Genomic DNA, 24,530 nt, shown 5'->3' on the forward strand with positions numbered 1-24,530 from the left:
GTTTAATAGGAATTTGAAAATATACACTTTAAAATAATGCCATGGTGCAAAACTTAAGTATTTTCTAACTAGGAATTGTTAGCATTTGGTTTTAAAATTTAGGCTGAGGGGCCGGGCGCCGTGGCTCAAGCCTGTAATCCCAGCACTTTGGGAGGCCGAGACGGGCGGATCACGAGGTCAGGAGATCGAGACCATCCTGGCTAACACGGTGAAACCCCGTCTCTACTAAAAAAATACAAAAAATTAGCCGGGCTAGATGGCGGGGCGCCTGTAGTCCCAGCTACTCGGGAGGCTGAGGCGAAGCTATTTGGGAGAGCAAGGTGGAAGGATCTCTTGAGCCCAGGACTTTGAGACCATCCTGGACAACAGAGTGAGACCCTGACTGTATAAAAAATTTTAAAAATTAGCCAGATGCGCTGGTGCATGCCTGTGGTCTCAGCTACTTGAGCCTGAGGTGGGAGGACTGCTTGAGTCCAGGAGATTGAGGCTGCAGGGAGCTGTGGTTGCACAGCTATAGTCTAGTCTGGGCAACAGAATGAGACCCTCTCTCAAAAAACATATATATATATATATAAAATTTTTTAAATCGGCTTAATTATTTTTAAGTTGTATGTATTTATGGGGCACATAGTGATGTTTTGATACACGTAACTATAGTGATCAGGGTAATTAGCACGTCCATCATCTCAAACATGTATCATTTCTTTGTCTTAGGAACACTTAATATCCTTCTCCTAGCTGTTTGAATCTATGTTATAGATTATTAACTGTAGTGATCCTACAATGATATAGAACACTAGAACTTACTCCTTCTATCCAGCTGTAATTTTATCCTTTATTTGTATCCTTTAACAAATTTTAACTGTGGAATTGAGGGTGACTGCCAGAAAATCAAGTCGTTTAGACTTGGGCTTAACTTTCCTTTATCACAAAACTGTTTGCTGTGGTGATCACCTGAGTCTCTGAGCTTCAGTGGTTTCTTTTGTGTCAGAGTGGGTACCTCCCCACTGCCACACCAACCTGACACACAAAAGGTTGCCAAATCCCTTTTCCTCTCATTGTTTTATTATCGTCCCATCCCATAACAAAAACTTAACCTCTACTTGTTTCAGATTCCCGGCCTTTAGTATAATTTCATTTTGTCATTGTTTTCAGCTTTATTATTTTAATACATAAAAAATTAAAGCAAAAGTTTATTGAGTGAAGTATTTTTAAAATAAAATTATTATTTTTTGCTTTGTTTCTTCCTCTCTTTCTGTTTGCTTATCTTTTTTTTTTTTTTTTTTTTGAGATGGAGTTCGCTCTGCGGCCCAGGCTGGGTGCAGTGGCCGGATCTAGCTCACTACAAGCTCCACCCCGGGTTCACGCCATTCTCCTGCCTCAGCCTCCCGAGTAGCTGGGACTACAGGCGCCCGCCACCTCGCCCGGCTAGTTTTCTGTATTTTTTAGTAGAGACGGGGTTTCACCGTGTTAGCCAGGATGGTCTCGATCTCCTGACCTCGTGATCCGCCCGTCTCGGACTCCCAAAGTGCTGGGATTGCAGGCTTGAGCCACCGCGCCCGGCCTGTTTGCTTATCTTTATATTAGACGGGTAACTATTTCATTCTGCCTGTGAAATGTCCTCCTTCCTGAATATATTGATTGAGCTTCATTGCTCAAACTTAAAACTTATTCTTCGGGATTGTTTTAAAATTTAATTAATTAATTAATTAATTTTTTTTAGTAACAGGGTCTCACTCTGTTGCCTGGGCTGGAGTGCAGTGGTGTGATCATAGCTCACTGCAGCCTGCAACTCCTAGGCTTAAGTGATCCTTTCTCCTCAGCCTCCTCTGTAGAGGGAATTGCAGGTGAGTGCCAGCATGTCCAATTAAAAAAATATTTTTTCTTTTTTTGTAGAGGCGGAGTCTTGCTTTATGCCCAGGCTGGTATTGAACTCCTGGCTTTAAGCAGGATTATTTTTATTTTAGTAGTGGCCTTTAGTAAAGGCTATATTACATTTTCTGTATGTTTGTGGTGACCATGAAGTTAGCAGATATTTGTGCACAGGATCTGAGTGAAATCCAGTTGTGGTTAAAGCAATTTGATTATACTCTGATTCTCTTATTCTTCCATTTCTGCTTTGCTTTTTTCATATATCTCGAGTCTCTTCTCTTTATTTCCAGTAATTTCCTGTTCAGCTTCCCTTTGTGTTTAGTTCTCCTGTTTGTTCTGCTGTTCGTTTCTTTCCTTTCCTTTCCTGTTGGCCTTTGTAGGAATTTGTACTTGTGGGACGGAGAGTTGCTTGTTTAGAGAACCTCCTCTGGGGATTGATGTTGGATTTTGGTTATTTTGTAGATTAAAAAGAGAACAAAGTGGAGCCAAATGTGCACACAGTATAGCCACAGATTTTGCTCGAAGTACAATTTTCATGACAAATTTATTCACAAACTTAGACTAAAGAACTGGAAGAGGAACCATTTATACGGCCTCTTTCAGTCTTCTCATTTTGAAGATAAGAAAACTGAGGCCTTGGGGAAGTGGTTTGCCCAGAGATATATGCCTCCAATAATGACACTGTGAAAGTGCTCTGCTTAAATGACTGTTTTACAGGATTAAAATTGTCTCTTATTTTATAAAGCCAGGAAAGAGGCTGAAAGATGTTGTTAAATGATTGAGAGAAGAACGAACACATTTGGTCACTTTTTATTTTAGGCGTTTGATGTATGGTCCCCATGAATCAGGTTTCTGTTTGTTTTTAACTCTGGCATGGGCTCTAAGGGTGACCTCACACTTTTTACTTGAAGTCTCACTGGAAGCAAGAGCACATGGAAAGTACCTTTTCCTGATACTTGTTCCCTCACCCCCACAACATTAAAATACACACTGTTTACACATTTATAGAGAAAAAAAGAAATAAAAATTGATAATTGGTCAGACTGTTCATTAATACTTTGCACCAGTGGATATAAAATGAGAATTAGAATAGCTTACTTAATTTTGAGTGCTAATTATTTTCCATGTATCTGTTCTTAAAATAGCCCTTTGAGGTGAATACTCTTACTGCCCTTTTGACAGGTAGTTAAATCTAGATGCCGAGAGGTGTAGTTACTCTAGTCATAGTTATACATACAGCTAATAAGGACCGGAATGAGGGCTAGGTAAATAAACCCTGGCAGTCTGATTCCCCACTCCAACCATTGCACTCTGCAGAGGGCTTACCCACATGGCGTGTATTGTGATATATTAGGCAGGGGCAGGTCAGGAGTTGTGGGCCATTCAGGAAGAGGGAACATCTGAGCAAATCACAGATGTACGGGCACACGATAGTGTTGGTCAGGCATTTGGACTGAAGTGTGAATACTGCATAGGGAAATAATGGGATACAGGCTAAAGTGGTGGGTAAGGTCCTAATTTTGACATTAGTTCCCTGAGTGTTTGGGAACCACTGAAAGGTTTTAGTGGGACATATGAGACTTCCTCAGTCTACCCCTCCCAGTACCCCTTCTTCATCTGTCTCTTGCCCTCTGACTCCTTCATCTTGCCCCCAGCTGTACTAGGCCATGTACCAGGAGCTGGGGTGATAAGGGAATTGGAGGTAGGGGTATCTCAGTCATTCACTGAAAAATTTTTTTAAGCCTGGCACTTCCTCCTTCCTGTGTTCCATTGGGTCTGCAGTCTTGTGTGAGGATGGGATATGCTCTCATGAGGCAGGAGTTTGGGGGAATCAGGGGTCTGATCATTGCTTATGTGAAGGTCAGCTAGTCTCCTTGTTTTCCGCTCAGTGTGTTACTCATGCTCCTGAAGGACTTGATGCCTCCAGTTCCTGAGCCTTTCTGGGGTTCTGCCAGGTTTTCTGGCTTGCCTGCCATGGATGCCCATCCACCAGCCTTGGCTTCCCTGTCCTGTGTCATTTACCATTCCATCTGCTTTCCAGCTTTTTGGACTTTCACCTGTCTTCTGGTTTCATGAAAGATAGAATTGGGGTTTCTGTTTCCCTTTATTGTCATTTTGGGGTGAATCTTGAAGGAAAAAGGGGGCATCTTCAAACCAGAAGTCCCATTCTTCATCTTTGTCTAGCATCTAGTGGATTTTTTCCCTTTGTAGTACTTAGTGGGCTCTTTAAACTAAAGTACTGGAGACTAGGAAGCTCGAGTAAGAAGTCGGTAGTAGTGGACAGTGGGAATATATGTAACAGCTGCATGTGTGGCTGGTTGAATGTGGGGTCAGGAAGCAGGAGGATTTCGAGGAGGCTTTTTAGCTTTGGCGATTTGTAGTAGTAACTGATAGTCTCTTCTTGTTTTTAAGGTAGCTGTTGTCAAGTTTGCTTGTGACATGTTACAAAGGTCGGCAGTGGGCCTGCATTCCTTTATAAATACTTTTATCAGCACTATCTCCATTCTTGGAACTTGACAGAATCAGTTCAGGAGCTTCATTAATAAGATGCATGCTGTGATGTCTAGGTATATAGTTGAGACATTAATAGGCATTGCAGTTAAAATGGCCTCAGAGCCACTTAGCAAATGAAGTGATGTAACTTGTCCTATTGAAAGTAAGAAATTCTGAAGTAGAAGAAAGTGGTGAGATAGAAACATAAGCATCTTTATTCTTAAGATATGAGACCCATATTTTATCAGGTTATCATCATGTAAAGTGAAAAAAGTTAAACCCTTAGTGTGTTATGCATTTTATAAGCAGCTGTATAATAGGATGGAAAATGTCAGTGCAACAAGTGTTTGAAAATGTCTGCTTTGGTGTGATTTCAGTGAGGAGGACATGTACCGTGCTGCAGATGAAATAGAAAAGGAGAAAGAATTGCTTATACATGAAAGAGGGGCATCAGGTATGTTTGGAATTGTTTTATTTATAGAGTTCTTATTGTTTATAGCAGAAAATGCAGTTAAATCAGTATATCCATTTTCATAAAATATCAATAAAATATTCTTATGTATATAGTCTTATCTACATTGATTGTTTTGCCAAAGTATGTTTAGAGACTGTTCCCTGAGGTTTTTAAATGTTCATGCAAGCATTCCCTCTGCATTCTTTACATTCATGTCATTTTTCACACCTATGAGGATTGTTTTGTTTAATCTCTTGACACCGTCCTCTCTCGGTTCTTGATTTCCTTATATTCTTAGAGGGAGAGTTCAGATTTGAAGTGCATTTTTCATTTCAAATGGAAAGACTTAACTGAGAAACTGGCTGTGTACATCTTTGCATGCAGATGGCTATATAAATGTGATTAATAAGAAAGACAGTGATGGGATCAGTAGCACAGTCTCATCGTTTTGTGATTTCATGTCTGTGTATTTCTTGTCTTGCCTGATCTTACCCCGACCAGGACCCATTGCTGCTGGAGTGAGGTGTTGCTCCTGGACCCCCCCACTGGTCCGTGGAGACTTGGCTGGCAAGATTGCATGTGGTGCACATCCTTAGTTCCATGACTGGTCTCATGCAGGAGCTGCATAGGGATACTCTGATTTTGGGATACCTCATGAATAATCACAAGTAGCATGTTCTCTCTCATTACCTGTGTAACGTATCATTACCTGTGTAATGTATAAGGAGACTTCAAAAAGGTTGTGGAAAAATGGAATTAAAAGATAGAAGGCTGGGTGTGGTGGATCATGTCTGTAATCCCAGCACTTGGGGAGGCTGAGGTGGGCGGATTGCTTGAGTCCAGGAGTTCGAGACCAGCCTGGGCAAACAAGGAGACCTTGTGTCTACAAAAAATACAAAAATTAGGCGTGATGGTGCACATTTGTGGTGCCAGCTACTCAGGAGGCGGAGGTGGGAGGATCGCTTGAGCCTGGGAGTTTGAGGCTGTAGTGAGCCGTGATCTCATTACTGCACTCCATCCTGGGTAACAGCAAGACCCTGTCTCAAAAAAAAAAAAAAAAAAAAAGATAAAAAAAAAAATGTAAACCTTATTTTTCAACATAAGCTCCATCAGTTTCAAGCCACTTTTAAATGATGATACCGGCCATTTGTTGAACTCATCCCTAAAGAACTGACAGGCCTGGGAATTTAACAGTGTGAATGCAGCAGTCTGTTTTGCATTACAAGCTGAAGAAAAATGTGTGTCCTTTAAGGGCTTCTTAAGATTAGGAAACAAAAGGAAGTCAGAAGGAGCCAGATCAGTACTGTAAGGTGGATGCCTAATGATTTCTCATCAAAATTCTTGCTGCTGTTTGAGAGGAAGGAGCAGGAGCATTGTTGGAATGCAGAAGGACTCTCAGTGAAGCTTTCTCTGGCATTTTTCTGCTAAAGCTTTTGCTTTCTCAAAACAGTCTCAGATATTAATTGTTGTTTGGCTCTTCGGAAAGTCAACAAGCAAAATGCTTTCAACATCCCAAAAAACTGTTGCCCACACCTTTACTCTTGACCAGTCTGCTTTTGTTTTGACTGTACCCCTTCCGCCTCTTGGTGGCCATGGCTTGGAATGTGCTTTGTCTTCAGGATCGTACTGGTGAAGCCATGTTTCATCTCCCATTAGAATTCTTCGAAGAAATGCTTCGGGCTCTTGATCCCAATTGTTTAAAATTTCCCTTGAAAGCTTTGCTTCTGTTAGCAGCTGATCTGGGTACGGTGGTTTTGGCATCCACGGAGTAGAAAGTTTGCTCAACTGTAATTTTTTGGTCAGAGTTGTGTAGCTGAACCAGGTGAGTTGTCTGTGATGTTGGCTGTTGTTTCTGCTGTTCATTGTTTGTCCCCTTCAGTTAGGGCACAAACAAGATTCGTATTTTCCTCCTGAGTTGATATGGATGGTCTGACGCTGCAGGTTTCATCCTCAACATCGTCATGTTCCTTCTGAAAACGAGTTATCCATTTGTAAGCTGCTGATTTCACTGGGCCACTGTCCCTATAAACTGTTTATAAATCATAAGTGATTTCACCATTCTTTCACCTATGCTTCACCGTAAATTCAACATCAAATTTTAGCAGAACTCACGTTGCTCTATTAGGGCTCTTTTCAAACTGATGTCTTATCCTTCTTAGTGCGTTAGATGAGATCCTGTTCATACATGTTATAACAAGTTTGTATGAGTTTATCATGGTGCAAAAAAAAAAAAAAAAAAATTGAAGTCCATCCATAGCTTTTTCGTAAAAGTCATTTTCCATGAACCTTAGAAGACCCTTGTCTGTGCTCTTCTGGTTTTGAGAACTGCCTTCTGTTTATGGTGAACAGAAGCATTGTCATGTGTGATTAGGAACAAATGATACACAGTGTGGTTTTTATAATACTTTTTGAGCCCTTCTCAAGGAATTGGTGAACTCTTCACTGTGGTAGCCACAGGAGATATTCTTTGTAGTGGTGTGTTCCGGGTCTGTACCGTTCCAGTCTTCCATGAAACTTCAGAGAATACTCTGTCTCTACTGCTGTGGTTGTTCAAAATTTCCTGTAGAGTGCAGTGTCCTCATTAGTCAGATTCCTAAGAAGAAAGTGCATATTCAGCTGGTGTTTGTTCCCGCTGACAGTCCTCCACCCTATAGGCTCTCTGTTGTGATTCTCTTCTGTCTGGCATTGTACCCCACACAGGCTATGAAGCTTTTTAGTGGGTCTTGTAACTCCTAGCTTTACTCTGAGAATGAAATGGATCCCTTTACACTTCTCACATCATCTCAGACCTTCTGGGTTCATTGTCCTTCCTGAAATAACATTTGCTATCCTCTCCCCTGAAGCAGAGCCCAGACTGAGGCAGAAAGTTTTCTTATCCTCTCTGTTAGTGAAAAGATTTTTTCCCACCTCGTCTGAGAGTCAGCAAACTATGGTTTCCAGGCCAAATTTGACTTGCCACCTGGGTTTGTAAATAAAGGTTTTTTTTGAAACGTATTAGTTTACATATTGTCTGTGGTGGCTTTCGTTCATGGTAAGGTTGAGTAACTGTGACAGAAACCTTATGGCCCTCAAAGCCTTAACTTATTTCCTATCTGGCCCATTACAAAGATTGAGATTCCTGTCCTATTCCACCCTATTTGAGAGTCCCTGCTTTCCGGAGGGGTTTCAGTTTTAACTTCCCACCTTCTGAGGGTCTGATTCTTGTCTTTATCACCCATGTGGTGGCTAAAGATCAAGCCTCTTGGTTACTTCAACTCCTGGCTTACCACTCTGGTTTTCAACTTCCCTATTTTTGTATTTTTTATTTTTTTGCCATTAGAAATGCCCTTTTTTGAAAACAGCAGAGTCTCTGTAGTTTGCAACTAAAGAAAGTTGCTTTCGAACTCCATAGTCTGCTCGAGGTCAGGTACTGTCTTGTCCTGCATCTCCAGCTCCTAGCCTGGTACCTGGCATGTAGTAGCCATTGGAGTCCTCCTCAGAGGACCACGGTAGAATGGGAATTCAGGTATTTGATGCTGCCAGCTGTGCCGGTACCCGTTTTCCCAACCCTCACTGCCCTACGTAGGCCTCCGATTCAGCACTCGACTGTGGCCTATGGCTTGATCTCTTGGCCTGTGTGAGGCTTGCACCTTCTCCCCTCAGTCATGGGGTGCTGGGCTTGCCCCACCTTGCCCAGGAGGCCAGGTCTTGTCCTGGTGTGCACAAGAATGAGGACTGCAGGGAGGAGAGCAGGAAGGTAGATTTCCTTCCCAGGAGGCCTCTTCTGAGCTGGACATGTGCTTTCTGTTCAGGCTCATAACCCTACCTGGAGGAAAATGTGAACCAGTAAGTGTCCTGACTCTGGATATTTACATTTCTTCCCTTTTGGGCAGGTGAATGGAAAGACAGATACATGAGAATGCTTCCATCCACTAAGTAGACACGCAAAAAAATAGTTCTCGAATTAAAAAAATGAAGGTTTTTTAAGGATTGGCTGTGCAGCATTGGTCTTTGTGGTCCCTGTATATTATACCTCAGGAGTCTGCTTCATTTTTAAGTGAATCCTAAGGTGTGCCACAGATAAATATGTCTATGTTATCTGTATATGTGTTATTTTCCCTTTTATGTAAAAGGTTACTTTTCTTTGTAAAAGGATTCACAATGAGATTTTTAAAAATCGGCAGTTCTTAAGAGTTTACTTCATTTTTTTTTTTAATTTACCTAAACTGCAAGAAGGATTTAGGGCCTCTTTTGTGCTCCTAATCATCCTGGCACCCATCACACCCTGGTTTATAAGTGCTTGTTGTCTTTTCTTCTCCAGCAGTCCATGAGCCCCTTGAGGATAGAATCCTGTCTTCATCACCTTTGTATCCCCAGTTTCTAGCTCAGTGTTTGGTACATTTTAGACACTCAGTAAATATTTGTTGAATTTAGTTGAATAAAACATTTTTATTTTATGTACAACTTGCTCAGGAGTAAATATGTTGTCAGGTACTTCTGTATTTATATTCTAAAATCATCACTAGCATCTACGTCTTCAGTAATTTAAAAAGGAAGTGAAGATATGCCTGAGAATTTACCTCCTTTTCTTCCTGAAACATACACGCTAATATGTGCATGTGCGTGTATATGCACCTACCACAAAATCAAACCCCAAACCATATATATTAAACTAGGGAAAATATAAAGGCCATTTTGTTTTTTGCTGTAACATTTGTCTGATGGTGAGTTGTATTTTTAATTTTCGGGGTTATGTTATTGTTAGAGTCAGATGAGGTCTGTGGATTAACAAACATGGAGAGTTCTGTTAGTTTCTGGTTTATTATCGACTACTTTTAGCTTTTTGGGATCAGGGAAGGACATAAATACATTAAGATAATTAAAAATAATTTTTGTTATAGTAGATGTTATTTCTTTGTATAATGGTTATAAAAAACTGATTACTCATTGTTAGAAGTGTTTTCTCATAGTTCAGACTGTCGCATCTTTAATTTGATTAGAAAAGTATTCATGAGCACCTGTGTGTCAGTGCAGCTCCAGATCCTGAGGACACAACACAACTGAGAAACAAAACAAAGTCCCTGCCCTCAAAGAGCTCGTGTTTTACTGTATTTTTGTATGGGTGTGTGTGGGGTGGGTGGGGCAGTGGTACAGAAAAATATGTCAGGCGTCGAGTTTAGCGCTAAGAAGAAAAACCAAATGGTATAAGAGGAATAGAGAGCAAAAGTGTATGTGATATTGTGATACAAGGTGCTAGCTGACCCTGGAGCAGAGGCCTGCATGGAGCTGGGGAGCAGCCCTGCAGGTGCGGGGAAAAGCAAGCCAGGTGTGTTGGAGAGTATTGGGAGGCTATAGCTGGGGCAGGAGTCTAGTCAGTGTGAGGAATGGTGGGAGGAGAGACCAGAGAGGCAGAGAGGGGGACTGTATGAGGAATAAGGCCATGAGGCAGGAGTCCCTGGAGCTCTCTGAGCCCAGGAGTGATCAGTACCATCTGTTTCATGTTTAGATGGATCATCCTGGCTAGCTACCATGTGGAGAATGGTCTGGAGAGTGTGGTGACAAGGGACACCCATTGGGAGACCCCCGTGGTTATCTAGGGGTGAGGTGATGGTGATCTGGACCAGTGGGTAGGCAGTGGTTGAATTCTGGATTTTTTGACATGAAGAAAGAAAATGAAGAGTGAAGGGTAACCCCCAACTGAAGCAATATTCTGATTATGCTTTTATTTATTATTTGCTTTTTTTTTTTAAATTCTTTAACAGAACCGAGATTAAGCGTAGCTCCTGAAATGGATATCATGGACTACTGCAAAAAAGAATGGAGGGGAAATACACAGAAAGCAACATGTATGAAAAAGGTACGCCACAGAGGTGCACGTATTTCAGGTCTTTCAAATCGTCTGTCGAAAGTTGTTTAATATGTCGTTTGATATTTTTAGACATTAGTTAAAATGACTGCTATAGACTTTATTATTGGTGTTCTAGTCTTAGAGATAAGGAAATAGACTCCAAAGATCAGGATTTTGTTTTAAGTCACAGTGTTAATATAGAATCAGCATCAGTTATTCAGTGATGCAATTTCTTTGAAAAACACATAAACGACTCTGCTGTTCAGAGTTGGGCCAGCCATTGGTTGTCCTCTTGGGGCCATTTGGGAATATCTTTTTTGGTCTGGTGCTGTAAAATAAAAGCCTCAGGGATGCCTCAGGCCGATTCTACACTCCTGCTTTCCACAGCACATTGGGTTTGCTTACACACCCTCTGGTCCTGGGGCCTAGAACCTTCTTGGACTCCCTACGCAGGGGAGTCAGGAACTGCTCTCTTCACTTAAGGTGTCCCAGGAGTTGCCCCCTCCCAGTCTCATTGCATAGACTGGTGATATGAAGATAGTCTCCAAGGCTGTGGGATGACATTGGGGATTCATATGATCTGGTCCTGCTGTGGCTGTTTGGGCCGGTTCATTACTCAGCTCAGACACCATGGCCTGCATATACTACGCAGCTGATCAAGTAGCAGGGCCTGTGGGCTCTACCCTCAGATGTATACCAGATCCAGTATTATCAGTAGGATGAAGCATGTGAATTGCTCAAAAACAGTCAAATAGCAGATTGAACCTAAGACTTCCTTGACCTCTTGAAACCTTTGCGTTTATTTTTTCTCATTTTTCTCTTGGGATTATTTACTAATATTATGAATTTGAATGAACTTCTTATATATTAGAGATACTGACCATCATATTTAATAGAAATATCTTTAAAATTTTTTTGGTTAGGATTTTAAATTTTTAAGTATTTGAATATTTAGCCTTTTTCTCAGAGCTTTTTATAGAAGATAATTGCTTATCTTTCAGCATGTACCTCAACTGCCCATGGGCTGACCTTAGTAAAAATCTAGCTGCCACTTGTAAAGCTCTGAGAGCAGATGATAGCTCTCTGCAAATCCGAAATGTAGATGCTTTGTGTTTTAGGCGTTTGTTGGAGAACTCAATTATGAAACACCTGGAATTCTTAGTTCCTGCCAAGGTTAAGAACATTTATGTTTTTGCTGAACATGCTGTTGGTCACTTGCGGATTTTCCAACCTGTAGCCCATCACGACCCATGGCAGTAATTAGAACATCTCAGATGCCTGAAAACAGCTTCCACCTCCATTCTGTTTTAGTCGTTATTTGCGTAATTGTCTATTTTTGTTTCTAATATTCTTTTGGAAGTAAGTTTCCATAAATTCAGATTTAATTTTATTCTGAAATAGCGTGAGTAATTTATGCATTTGGAAAGGTACAATTGCAATTGAATTTGCCATCTAAGTATTCTGGGGTAATTGAGGTTTACCATAGGCAAGAAGTACATAATTATTAGTAGGTGTGATTCTGCCTGATGGAACCTTATGTGTTACAGTGGTTGGACCACTAAATAAAAATGCAGTCCTCAAAATGTTGTTATTGGGGGAAAAAAAGTACTTTTGTATTCACTTAAAATATCATCCTATGACTTGAACCTTGAAAATAGCTAATAATGAGGTTTTAGTACCTGGACACACAGGACAGGTGGTCTGCATTGCGCCCACTCCACAATGAGGGTAACACTTCTTTCTTTGTGTGAGTGCAGGGCAGGAAGTGGGTCTTCAGTAACTATCAAGGAAGAGTGGGATGAGTTAAGGGGCTGGCTGGACCCAGGGCCAGGGAGGTGGTGGGCAGCTCAGTCAGTCTCAAGGACTGTATGTGTCTAGCTGGAGAAGCCAGGCATCATGCATGCTGGGGAATCAGAGTCACTAGGATTTTATGGTGTCTTTTCAGGGTATGTTTCAGAATGGTCCACTGGATGGCTGTTTTTGAGTGCCCAAGCATGTCACTGAACATTTTCATTTCCTTGTTTCACTTCCAGACTGAGCAAGAGTGACACTTCACTTAAAAGAAAAGAAGGCGGGGCATGGTGACTCACACCTGTAATCCCTGCACTTTGGGAGGCAGAGGCAGGTGGATCACCTGAGGTCAGGCGTTCAAGACTAGCCTGGCTAACATGATGAAATCCCGTCTCTACTAAAAATACAAAAAAATTAGCTGGGCGTGGTGGCTCATGCCTGTAATCCCAGTTACTCAGGAGGCTGAGGCAGGAGAATTGCTTGAACCTGGGACGCCAAGGTTGCAGTGAGCCGAGATCGCGCCATTGCACTCCAGCCTGGGCAATAAGAGCGAAACTCCATCTCATAAAAAGAAAAGAAAAGAAGCCTTACAGAATTATTCAGCCATCTCCTGGCATATAAACTTTTATATATACATGCACATACACAAAGCACCCCCGCCCTGCTTTGTGTTTTGGAAACTTGAGGTTTTTCTGTATTTTTTAAATATGAAAATATAAACTTAGTTTAGCTCTCTTTTTTCTTGCCTTTTTGTTAAAGAGTTTAGGGTTAACTGAAACACAGATTAAACTCTTCAAAATGTTGGTTGCCAGTGAGTAAGTGTTAAAACATTTGCCTAGGAAGGGACATAACACTCCAACTTTGGGTTTCCCAATGGTCCCAGGCCAAGTTTTTTTCCACAGGAATGAAACTTTCTCTGCTATCTCAAGTCACTAACAACCATTTTGAATTCTTTCATACCTTTTCCCAGGGCTATGAGGAAGTGTCTCAGAAGTTCACCTCCATACGGCGAGTCCGTGGTGATAATTACTGTGCACTGAGGGCCACGCTGTTCCAGGCCATGAGCCAGGCTGCGGGGCTGCCGCCCTGGCTGCAGGATCCTGAGCTCATGCTGGTACGCTGCTGCTGCAGGTTTGAGTCCAAAATGTTTCAAACAATTTTTGTGAGAAAACTTTCCCTTTCTGTCCATGCCACCTGCTATTATCTTCTGCAGTATGATGTCAGCATGTGCATTTATTCAGTTTTGTGTGGCTGGGATGATTTCACATAGTTAAATGACCAAAAATAATTCGTATTTCCTAGAAGAGAAGAATGATAAAATTTATGTGAACAATTTAGTTGAATTAGAGAGCAGATGTTTGTGTAAAGCACTTAGGAACAGTTTGATTTCGATTTTGGTGTTTGTTTTAAGTAGGCTGTATATGTTACTGTTTGAGAACCTGCTGGGGTTTTAGAATACACATTTCTTCCGTTTCTAGCTATAATTCAAGAAATTAGTACTTTTGGCAAAGTGAAGATTGGCTTAGTAGGTGGCAGAACAGCAACACTAGAAGAGAGATGATAACTGTCACATGGAGAGGGACTTCCTGAGGAGCTGAGACTCAGCCTGTCCCAGGCCTGGCCCTCTTTAGCATTTTAAATGTACCACATGGCAGACCTGCACTGGAAAATCATGTGTCTGCATGTCCTGACACAGATAAAGTCCTATAGTCGGGTGGGTGATAGACGACTACCTGAAGGATTTTTTGGTCAGGAATGGTTGGTCAGAGACAGCAATATACCCAGGTAACAAGTCTGCACATGTACCTTCTGTATCTAAAATAAAAGTTGAATTAAACAAAAGAAATGGCCACAGCCACCCAACCTTCAGCAGTCACCACCCTGCGCAGTCAGCAGCCATCAACATTGAAGCAAGACCCTCTGCCAGCAAAAAGATGACAGCTTGCTGAAGGCCCAGATGATCATTAGCGTTGTTTTTTTTACCAACAAAATATTTTTAAATTAAAAAATAAAGGAAAGAAATGGCAATATGACATTAACTGGAAGAAAATTGAAAGTCTTGTGCTTAAATTTAAAAAATCCAAAACCCGGAAATGCCAGCTCTGGGAGATTGGCCTTATAGCAGTTTATGAAAAGAAGGAAAAAGATGTTAGGATTTTAATTGATTGCAAGCCCACTGTGAGCCTGTATGAGATGCGATGTCCAGCAATGATCACAAAGCCCTAGCTGCATTTTATTTTATTATTTTTATTTTTTATTTTTTTAAAAAGACCAAGCTGGCCGCGTTTTAAAAGGAATGATTCTAAGAATTAGACTGTGACAGCCCCACCTTGAACTGGGCTGGTCAGAGGCCATCTCGAGCTCGGTATCTGTATCCTCAGCAGATGGATATGTGGCCAGGATGCTTCATCGCATTCTGGGAGCAGTTGAAGGAGCTGGGGCATTTTCCTAGAATAAAGAAGACCTTCAGAGGAACTTGTTGTTGGCTAAGGTAGAGGTCTTTTAAGTGGATGAGAGATCACACGCTCGGAAGGGCAAAACCAGGACTGGTGGGTAGAGGATACTCCCCGTCTATTCCACGATTATTTAATAAACCAGCATAAAATCACCAGACCTCTATCAACTGTCAAAATGACATCTGGAGCCAAGTGTGGTGGTGCCTGTAGTGTTAGCTACTCAGGAGGCTGGGGTGGGAGGATCACTTGAGCCAGGAGTTCAAGTCCAGCCTGGGCAACATAAGGAGGCCCCTTATGTTGGGGAGTCTATTAAAAAAAAAAACCAAACCAACGTCTGGGAAAGATATTTTCTTCTAAGCAAAGATATATGCCATCTTAAGCAGATTTTTCAGCATTAGCTTATTTCTTTCATATAGAGGCACGAGAAATGGATATACTAGGCTGTTTTTTCTTTTGTAAATGATGCCATTTATTAGTAAAGTATTTCAGAATTTCTTGTCAGTTGGCAAAAGCATTCCTATGGTTGGATATAAGACCCAGCTAGAGAAGCAAACAATGATTTCACTGTTTTTGCTTTGCCTTGTTTTAACTTCTGTACATGACAACTGTAGCTCTATATGACACGATTTCTAGATTGTGGTGGTGTGTGCCTTTGTTCTTAGCTACTCAGGAGGCTGTGCTGACAGTTGTAGCTATATTATATTAATCCACAAATCTATATTTCTAGGTTGTGATGTAATATCCCCCTCAATTTAAGCAAAATTTTCCTTTTGAGGCTTTACCTTTAAGGAGTTATTTAGATTTATGGACTCACTTGACACTAAATTTGTATTTTTATTCTTTCTGAGAGTCTGGGGTAAATAGTGTCCTAAGTAATTAATTAAAGTATAAAATTGCTTTAAACAAAGTAAAGTATAGAGGCTGGGTGCGGTGGCTCACGCCTGTAATCCCAGCATTTTGGGAAGCTGAGGTGAGCGTATCATGAGGTCAGGAGATCGAGACCATCCTGGCGAATGTGGTGAAACCCTGTCTCTACTAAACATACAAAAAAATTAGCCGGGTGTGGTGGCCGATGCCTGTAGTCCCAGCTACTTGGGAGGCTAAGGCAGGAGAATGGCATGAACCTGGGAGGCGGAGCTTGCAGTGAGCGGAGATCACACCTATGCCCTCCAGCCTGGGCGACAGAGTGAGACTCCGTCTCAAAAAAAAAAAAAAGTACAATGTCCCCCCCCCCCTTTTTTTGGCAGCGGGATATATTTGGGTAACATTATCTGCCATATTAAAAATAGTCTGAGTAGATTACATTCAAACTCTAATCGCTGTTAGAATGTGTTGCAAATGTGAGTGATGGGGTTTTAAGGTGGTTTTTCTGACTTAATTTGAGTAATGTGAAAACAGTTTTAAAATTCTTAAGTGTTCTTTCCAGTTTCTTTCCTTTTCTGTGTGTATCAGCTATTATATTTTTCTGGGATCATAATTTAATTAGTGGTCAGTGTGGTTTGGTTTTTGTCATCTAACTTTTATTGAATGCCAAGAGGCCTCGGTCAAAGAGAGAAAACACAGTGTACCTGCCTGTGGGTTTGGTATATATGTTTATTAAACGTTGGGTCTAAATGTTAGCTGAAGAATGTCTTTGTTCTTTCCTTGCTGTCATCCAGCCAGAGGACTTGTCCTTGTGTTCCTGTTCCAGTCCTCAGCAATTTAACATAGTTTGAAAACTTCCTTTACCCAGTTCGTTTTGTGGTATCATGTCTGAGACATGATTGGATGACAAATTCAAATTCAGCACATGCTTCGTGTTTGAGGGGCCCGTGAAGGAAGGAAGGGACCCATAAGCTTAGTCTGGCTGTGCAGATCTCCCAGGTGACCCGCAGACCCTCTTGTGGATGCCTTTCCACTCCTGTTCTCATTCTGGCACCCCTCGCCCCACAGCCCTTCCCTTGGAAGGTCCACTGTGACAAGGGCTTTGTTGAGTGAGCGTTTCTTGCAGTGTGACCGAAAGAAATCAGGGGTGGAACCTTTAGCTAGCTTTATCTGCTTCTGTTTGCAGATTGAGAGTTGTTCTCTGTGGCATGTTGCTGTCTTCTCTGTCTTTTAGAACATCATTTGGATTTAGGATATTAAAGGGAACTGGGAAAGCTAGACTAAGTGACCCTCCCCTTAATCTGTGGTCGGTGAAGGAGATCCGGGCTTCCTTTCTGCTGTTGCTGAGCTTTGCTGGCCTTGCTCTGTTCCCTGCCTGTGAGGCAGAGCTTTGTCCTTATTGCCCCTCTGACAGTTTGGCTGCCCCTCACCTGTCATCCTGCCCAGGCATCCTGTTTGTTGTTCCCATTTCTGCCCAGATCCCAGTCTCTGTGTTTGGCTGCAGCCAGATCACCTGACCCTCACCCCAGCTATGGAGATGGCCTAGTCTGGCTCTTAAATGTGGGACAGCAGTTTGGTCCCTGAGAGGGGGTGTCCTTTAGAGCAGGTGTCCTTTGGTTTCCAAGTTCGCTACGTTTTATAATGTCTCTGAACTGGTTAGACTGTGACAGTGTTTGCTTAGAGTGAGATAGACTGTGTATCAAAATTTTTTTGTGAGTGAGTTTTGGGGATGACACATTTTTATTATTTGCTGTATGTTGTGGTATCAAGAATTACCAGCATATGCTAGAGAAAACAGGCTGTTGTATAGTTTAGTCACAAGCGAAATGACAGCTAAGCTAATTACCTACTTCATTCTTGAATATTTCCAATCACTGTTTCTTATTTAAATCTGGTTTCTTGCTTAAATTTTTTTTTTTATTCTATTAGAAGTCCAGTTTGTGCTTAGTGGAAAACAAAGGCTATTTACATGTGTTCCATGTGCTGTGACCTCTGAAAGCATTTAAAGTTGTATTCACTTTTTTCTTCTGAATAAATTTGACTTCATTCTTTTCTGATGGCTTTTTTCATGCTTCGTTTTTTAAAATTGTCTTAAGGATTTCTGCATTTCCTGGAAGTCTACAACCCTGAACTGTTTGACCAGTGTGTGAAAGGAATCAGAAACAGTTGTTTCTCTTTGTGTAGTTAGGTCTTCAGGGTCTCCTGAGTAATTCAGTTGAGTACTGCACCTACTTTTTAGGTAACTGTATCGTGTCCCCAGATGCTCAGCCTGTCTTCTGGGCTTCCCTTCACCTCGTTTCCCAGCTCACGTCTGTGTAACCAGTATTCTCTGCGCATTTGTAGTTCTTTGTGCCCAGTTGTAATTTTAGCTTGTTGCCACTTGAGGGCATGTGAGGTTCTTGTGATAAATCTGAGAGACCGAATTGAGGGTTTTGCCGCAGAGTTGCCACATGTTGCCTAAACGCAGGGCAGTGTGGGCACAGAGTGGGCTGGTGTAGCCCTTAGGTGAGTGGTCATTTGTTATTCTAATAAGATGAGGAGGAGAAGGCCCTCTCCACCCTTAGTGAGTGATGTAGTTCGCCATCACTGTGGTCACAGTGAAAAGTAATTTGCATCCCAATCGTGGTTCTGTGTTTTGTAGAAACCACCTTAGTTTCACATTGCTGTAGGCTGAGAAGGTACAACCAGAATTACTATTTATGAAAGGGTCTTTTAGTCTTACATTCCAGTTGAATGGAAGATTTGGCCTCATTTAAAACTGTATTTATTTTATTTTATGTATTTATTTTTATTCATTTCTTTCTTGCTATGTAAAGTTTGTAATTTTTTGGAGATGAGGTCTTGCTCTGTTGCTCAGGCTGAAGTGCAGTGGTACAGTCATAGCTAACTATAGCCTCAAACTCCTGGGCTCAAGTGATCCTCCTGCCTCAGTCTCCTGAGTAACTGGGAATACAGGCACGTGCCACTGTGCCCAGTGAAGTTTTAGATTTTTTTTTAAAATAGAAATGGGGTCTTGCTATGTTACCTGTTTTGGCAAAACTGTATTAATAACTGCTAAAGAAGGTTCCTCATAGGATATTGTAGGATTTAATTATTCTTTAATGATCTGTTGACTCGGAGGTGAACCTTTTTTCCTTTCTAAATTTTATAGCAGTGAAGTGACACACCTGTGCCCAGCCTAATTCTAGGATTTTTCTCCTGACACACCCAAGACTGTTGGAAGAGTCTTACTTCCCATGCTGTCATCAGGCTGTGCCTCAGCTTGCCTTTCAAACTGCAGATTCTGTTGATAACTAGAGGGAAACAAAGTAACAAATACTCCAGGAATTTAAAAAAAACAGAAACTAGCAATGTAGTTCAGCTGTCACTTCTTTCATGAACTAAGTGAGCACAGCTCCCTTAACCCCTGCCTCTGATTTTCAATGTATGTTTTATCTTAATATTTCGATTAGACAGTTAAACTAGACATAGTATCATTTCTCTGAATGTTAAAACTTTGAGTATATGTGTTAACATTATTTAACAAACTTTTTCTACCTTTTTTTGGTGGATTTTTTAAATACCAGAAACTAGGTTTTATTTTTCTTATTGGGAAAGGAGCAGGTTTGGCTTCACCCTGGACCTTCTCACATGCTCAGAAGCACTGTCCTGAGCCATGTGTTAGGTGGTGGTTGAGAGGCTGCAGTGAGTCCTATAGCCTGAAGGTGGTTGGTGTGAGGACGTGCTGTGGGCATGGCCTTAGCTCATCTGTACAACTGCTGTGGAATGTCCTGGCCGTGGGTGGAGTCCTGCAAGGCAGATTGTGCTTTGGCATCTCAACCAAAAGCACCATTTCACTCCAGCAGCCCTCCTCAGGATGGTACTTTCTAAGTTCCTGACTTCTAGATTTAGGTCCTCCATCCTAAACCCACATGACAGATTTGCAGAATTAATTCTGGAAGCAAAGGTAGGTTTTATAGACTTTGTGGTATCTTACAGTTTGGATCGTGTGGTAGATTTCTTGGAATGTTAACACCTCTTTATCTCTTTGTTTCTTGATGTTGTAGTTACCAGAAAAACTCATAAGCAAATACAACTGGATCAAGCAATGGAAACTTGGACTGAAATTTGATGGGAAGAACGAGGACCTGGTTGATAAAATTAAAGAGTCCCTTACTCTGCTGAGGAAGAAGGTTTGGAACCTGTAGTGTCCTGTCTGATAAGGGTGAAGCTGTCCTTCCTGCTTGCCCCAGAAGACCAGTTTTTAGTCTTCACTCAGTGGATTTTCAAATGCTCTTGGCTGATTTTAGGCAAAATGTTTTAAATGAACTCAAACTTTTCCCACAAGGGCTTTGGTAAAATGGGAAGTACCAACTTTATATATTCTTAGAGCAGATGCCATGTACTAGGGTATCAAATAATGAAGTGTTTAACTTTCTTAAAAGGAAATCTTAACAAATATAGTCTTTGGTCCAAGTCATATTTATGTTTCAAGAATATCATTTGGTTCCTATTTCTTATACTAATATCATTAGTAATTCACATTTATTCTTTCCAATTGTGCTCATGTTTTAAGATTCTGCCCATATTTATCAGACTTATTTTCTTTCTCAGTGATTTTCCAGTTAGTAGATTTAGTAACTTGTCTTTAGAAAACTGTCCTGAGAGTTTTTCTGAAACAGAATTGTAGGGAGAACTTGGTCTTCTGATTCCTATTGATTTGGCCTTTAAAATTCTGCCTTTCTGTGGCTTTCTGCTGTCTCCTCTGGGTTGGATGTCCTGCCTGCACACTGGCTTACATGACCCCTAGCTTGCCTGCATTGAGCAGCTTGGCGCTCTTCTCACCAAGAACCCTGATTGAGGGCCTGTCACTTGCGCCAGGGTGTCAGTGGAGGGTGGTCAGGTAGAGAGGGGGTCAAACATGGACTTTTCAAGGTCCTTCCTAGCACGTTTCAAGCAGTGATTTCTTTACTCACATATGGTCTGCTGCTCCCATTAGACTTTCAGCTCCACGAGAGACTGTCCTGTGCATTCCTTGACACCCTGTGCCTAGCAGCAGGCCTGGCACATAATAGGTGTTCATTTAGTGCTTTATTGAGTTAGTGAACTGAGGGCCCTGACTTCTTGGAACCTAGTTTTTGCTTAGAAAGATAAGAAATGTTTACTGGAAAATATACTGTCAAAGAAAGTCCAGTAGTTTTATCTTTCTTCTACTATAAAGAAATGGGAGCCAGAGAAGGGAAGGGGGAAATACTGTTCTTGTTACCTGTTGGACTAGAACGCAGGATTTTGTGTTCCTCAGTCCTTGGGTTAGTGGAAGGTTGAGGGCGGGGCTCTAGCCCTGTGGGAGTGAACGAGAGGGCCCTTCAGCGCAACCACAGGTCATCATTTCGTTTTCATTTTTTTAAGGTCTTGTGAAATTGCTATTTCTGCTTTATTAGGTGTTTCTACTATAATTAGACCCTCATTTTTGGGAATGCTTGAGTGGCGCCAATTTTCAATAAGATTAAAATTACTCACTAATAAGCTGAGCCACTTCTATGCCAGGCTCCAGACTAAAATTGCATGTGTTACTTAATTCTCACGACTATGAAGGTGGTGTTGCTGTGGTCATTCCTGTTTTTTTAGTTGAGGAAACTGAGGCCAGGAGCTCAGTTAAATGCCCTGCAAAAGCCACCGGCTGCTCTGTGGTGAAGCCTTGATTCCATCCCGACTGACTCTAGAGCCATGTCCATGATTGGTAACTTGGTCTAGTTTGGAAAATATGAGATATAGACAAACATGTACCAGCCTTCAGCCCAAATATTAGAGGGAATTGTATGTGGTCATTACCATTAAAATTCACTGTTGGATTTACAAATCCATAATGGTGTTTGAGAGGGGCACTAGTCATTGTTTATTCATAAGGAACGGTATTTATGTTGGCATCTCTTATTCTCACTCACTGTAACTTAAAAGCACATACATGTATAGGTTTTCTTTTTTTTTTTTTTTGAGACAGAGTCTTGCTCTGTCGCCCAAACTGGAGTGTAGTGGCCGGATCTCAGCTCACTGCAAGCTCTGCCTTTCGGGTTCACACCATTCTCCTGCCTCAGCCTCCCGAGTAGCTGGGACTACAGGCGCCCGCCACCTCGCCCGGCTAGTTTTTTTGTATTTTTTAGTAGAGACGGGGTTTCACCGTGTTAGCCAGGATGGTCTCTATCTCCTGACCTCGTGATCCGCCTGTCTCGGCCTCCCAAAGTGCTGGGATTACAGGCTTGAGCCACCGTGCCCGGCCTAGGTTTTCTTTTTTAAAGAGTTTGCCTATATTCACTGAATACCTAACACATGACTTTATCTTAATCTGGAGTCAATAAGAGTTTCCTGAATGGATTTATTCATTTGAAGTTCATGTATATTTTTGAGGTTAGAGGGATAAGTGTAGTAAATTATTATTCAGGAGCCCCTAGGCTCTTCCTTGCCTCTCTTCCATTTTGGTGGGTTGGCTTTGTGTTTCTGGGTGCTAACCCTCCTGTAAGCCCCTTGTAATGGTAGCTGCCCTTCACAGCTTCACACACAGGCTTCACACATGTGTGTTAGCTCTTCTGTAAGTGTCTCTGATTGGCTAGTTCAATCTCATTGCCTGGGAGGTTAAGGGAGTAAAAATTTCCACAGCCTCAGTGCTTCTTACTGCATTGTATTTTTCTTTCAAATTAATGGGAGAAAAAGCTGAATAAGGAGTTTGCGTGCTTTAAAGTGTACCTTTTTTTAATCTGGAAACCTGAATATTGTGAGCATTGGTAAGTGACCCATGGTCACTTTTTAAAAATAATTTTGTGCTCGTAGTATGGTACTATACCAGGGATTTTAGAACAAAATTCTAATTATTACATAACTTTCTTATTGTAGTGGGCAGGCTTGGCTGAAATGAGAACTGCTGAAGCAAGACAGATAGCTTGTGATGAACTATTCACAAACGAGGAGGAGGAATATAGCCTCTATGAAGCTGTAAAATTTCTAATGCTAAACAGAGCCATTGAACTATATAATGATAAAGAGAAAGGAAAGGAAGTACCATTTTTCTCTGTGCTTCTGTTTGCTCGGGACACATCGAATGACCCAGGACAGCTTCTGAGGAACCACCTCAACCAGGTGGGACACACTGGTGGTCTTGAACAGGTAAGTTGTGCTTTTGAGCATGTATTACCCCAAAATAAAGCAGCTTTACCGATCAAACTTGATGTCATAGTTTTTGTAGGTTAGAAATTCAGGGGCAGCTTAGTTGGATGGTTCTGGCTCAGGATCTCATGCGGTTGTATGTTCACGGCTGCAGTCATCTGAAGGCTTGGCTGGGGCTGGGCTGGGGCTGGAAGATCTGCTTCCAATGTTGTTCACTCACGTGGCTGTGGGCAGGAGGCTTCAGTTCCTTACTGGTAGGTAGTAGGAGGGTTCAGTTCCTCACACATAGGCCTTCACAGGGCTGCCCGAGTGTCCTTACAACATGGCAGCTGGCTTCTCAGAGTGATCTAAGCAGAGAGCAAGAAAGAAGCCAAAATGCCTTTTGTGACCTAATCTGGGATGTCACACACTGTTACTGTTTTCTACTTTTTAGAAACAAGTTACTTAATGCATTCCACTCTCAGGAGGGGAATTTGGCTCCACCTTTTGGAGTGAGGAGTAGCAAAGAATTGTGGACGTACTTTACAATCACCACTATTATCTCCACCTGGGCTTTATTCTTCAGCGGGGTGGATGGGATTAGTACTCTTGGCTCTGGGAGGCTACAAGTAAATGAAGTACTTGGAAGAGCTGTTCAAAGGATCTTGTTTAATCTTGACAACTGTAGCTGCATTAAAAAGAGAAATGGAGTCACCTTAGCCAGTAGAGTTCAGCCTGCTCTTGGATCTTTTACAGATAAGTGTGGAGTTTTACACAGAAACCCAGTGCAGTACTATCTCTAAGCCAGTATAGTTGAGTCACCACACCTTGTACTATCTTTGATGTGTTCATTTTCCTAAAAAGTCTTAATGAGGTTTTTTTTAGTGGAATAGTCAACCACTAAAGTAGCATTAAGGCTGTTCATCAAAGGGCCACCCTCCTACTTACATAATTGACTCTTGTACCAGCTTTTTTCTAAAAAGGACCAAGTGCCAGGACAGATACTGCAAGGATTAGAGAGCTGAGTTAGGTTCCATTCTGAGCTGTCCTGGAGTGTGAAGCTCTTCTTCTTATTGCCAAGTTTATAGGAAGGAGTGTAGACTGATGGTCACTGCTGGGTCAGGCAGGGCTGATGATAGTTACTTTCAAAAGTTATCTGTACTCATAATGTGGGTTACTTATGTCTCCTGAACCATAGCAAGTACCTTGCAGTCAAAAGGCTTATAGAGGATGGTTTGCATATTAGACTAAAGTTAGTCTTTTCCGAGACCCTATAAGGTCTGCTGTGACGGTAAGTTCATTCTTTTTTTTTTTAATAAGATATTTTCAATTTCTTTTTTGAAGTATATATACCATAAAGTTCATTCTTTTAAAGTTTCGCAGCCATCACTACAGTCTAATTTTAGAGCATTTTGTCAAAAGAAACGCCATGCCCATTAGTGACCACTTTCTCTTACTTCTAACCTTAGGCAGCCACTAATCTACTTTCTGTCTCAATGGGTTTGCCTGTTCTGGACATTTCATATGAATGGAATCATATAATATGTGGTCTTTTGTGTATGGCTTTTTGATTTAGCATAATGGTTTTTAAGATTTCATCCATATTGCACCATGTATTAGTACTTCATTCCTTTTTATTGATAAGTAATATCCCATT

General features: G+C 41.5%; 1 protein-coding gene and 1 long non-coding RNA gene across 3 annotated transcripts in view; one reads left to right on the forward strand and one right to left on the reverse strand.

Annotated features, from left to right (window-relative positions):
• Positions 1–24,530, forward strand: part of OTULIN (OTU deubiquitinase with linear linkage specificity) — a 37,747-nt gene that overhangs the window by 6,599 nt on the left and 6,618 nt on the right. Inside the window, exons 1-6 of one of the 2 annotated variants that reach the window (XM_017893307.1) lie at positions 1,827–1,847; positions 4,743–4,819; positions 10,561–10,655; positions 13,408–13,551; positions 19,804–19,929; positions 22,625–22,894. In XM_017893307.1, coding sequence (XP_017748796.1) covers positions 4,753–4,819; positions 10,561–10,655; positions 13,408–13,551; positions 19,804–19,929; positions 22,625–22,894 — 702 coding nt within the window. In that variant the 5' untranslated portion in view covers positions 1,827–1,847; positions 4,743–4,752. Of the gene's footprint in view, positions 1–1,826; positions 1,848–4,742; positions 4,820–10,560; positions 10,656–13,407; positions 13,552–19,803; positions 19,930–22,624; positions 22,895–24,530 lie in introns of those variants that run through there. The other variant, XM_017893306.1, reaches the window with a different exon arrangement.
• Positions 13,585–22,883, reverse strand: LOC108542998 (uncharacterized). The gene is made up of 3 exons (XR_001889422.1): positions 22,791–22,883; positions 14,767–14,885; positions 13,585–13,735 (listed from the first exon to the last, which is right to left on the reverse strand). It is a non-coding gene; the product is annotated as an uncharacterized LOC108542998 (long non-coding RNA).

Source organism: Rhinopithecus bieti, unplaced genomic scaffold, assembly GCF_001698545.2.
Source record: "Rhinopithecus bieti isolate Rb0 unplaced genomic scaffold, ASM169854v2 scaffold_22165, whole genome shotgun sequence".
Lineage (NCBI taxonomy): Eukaryota > Metazoa > Chordata > Mammalia > Primates > Cercopithecidae > Rhinopithecus > Rhinopithecus bieti.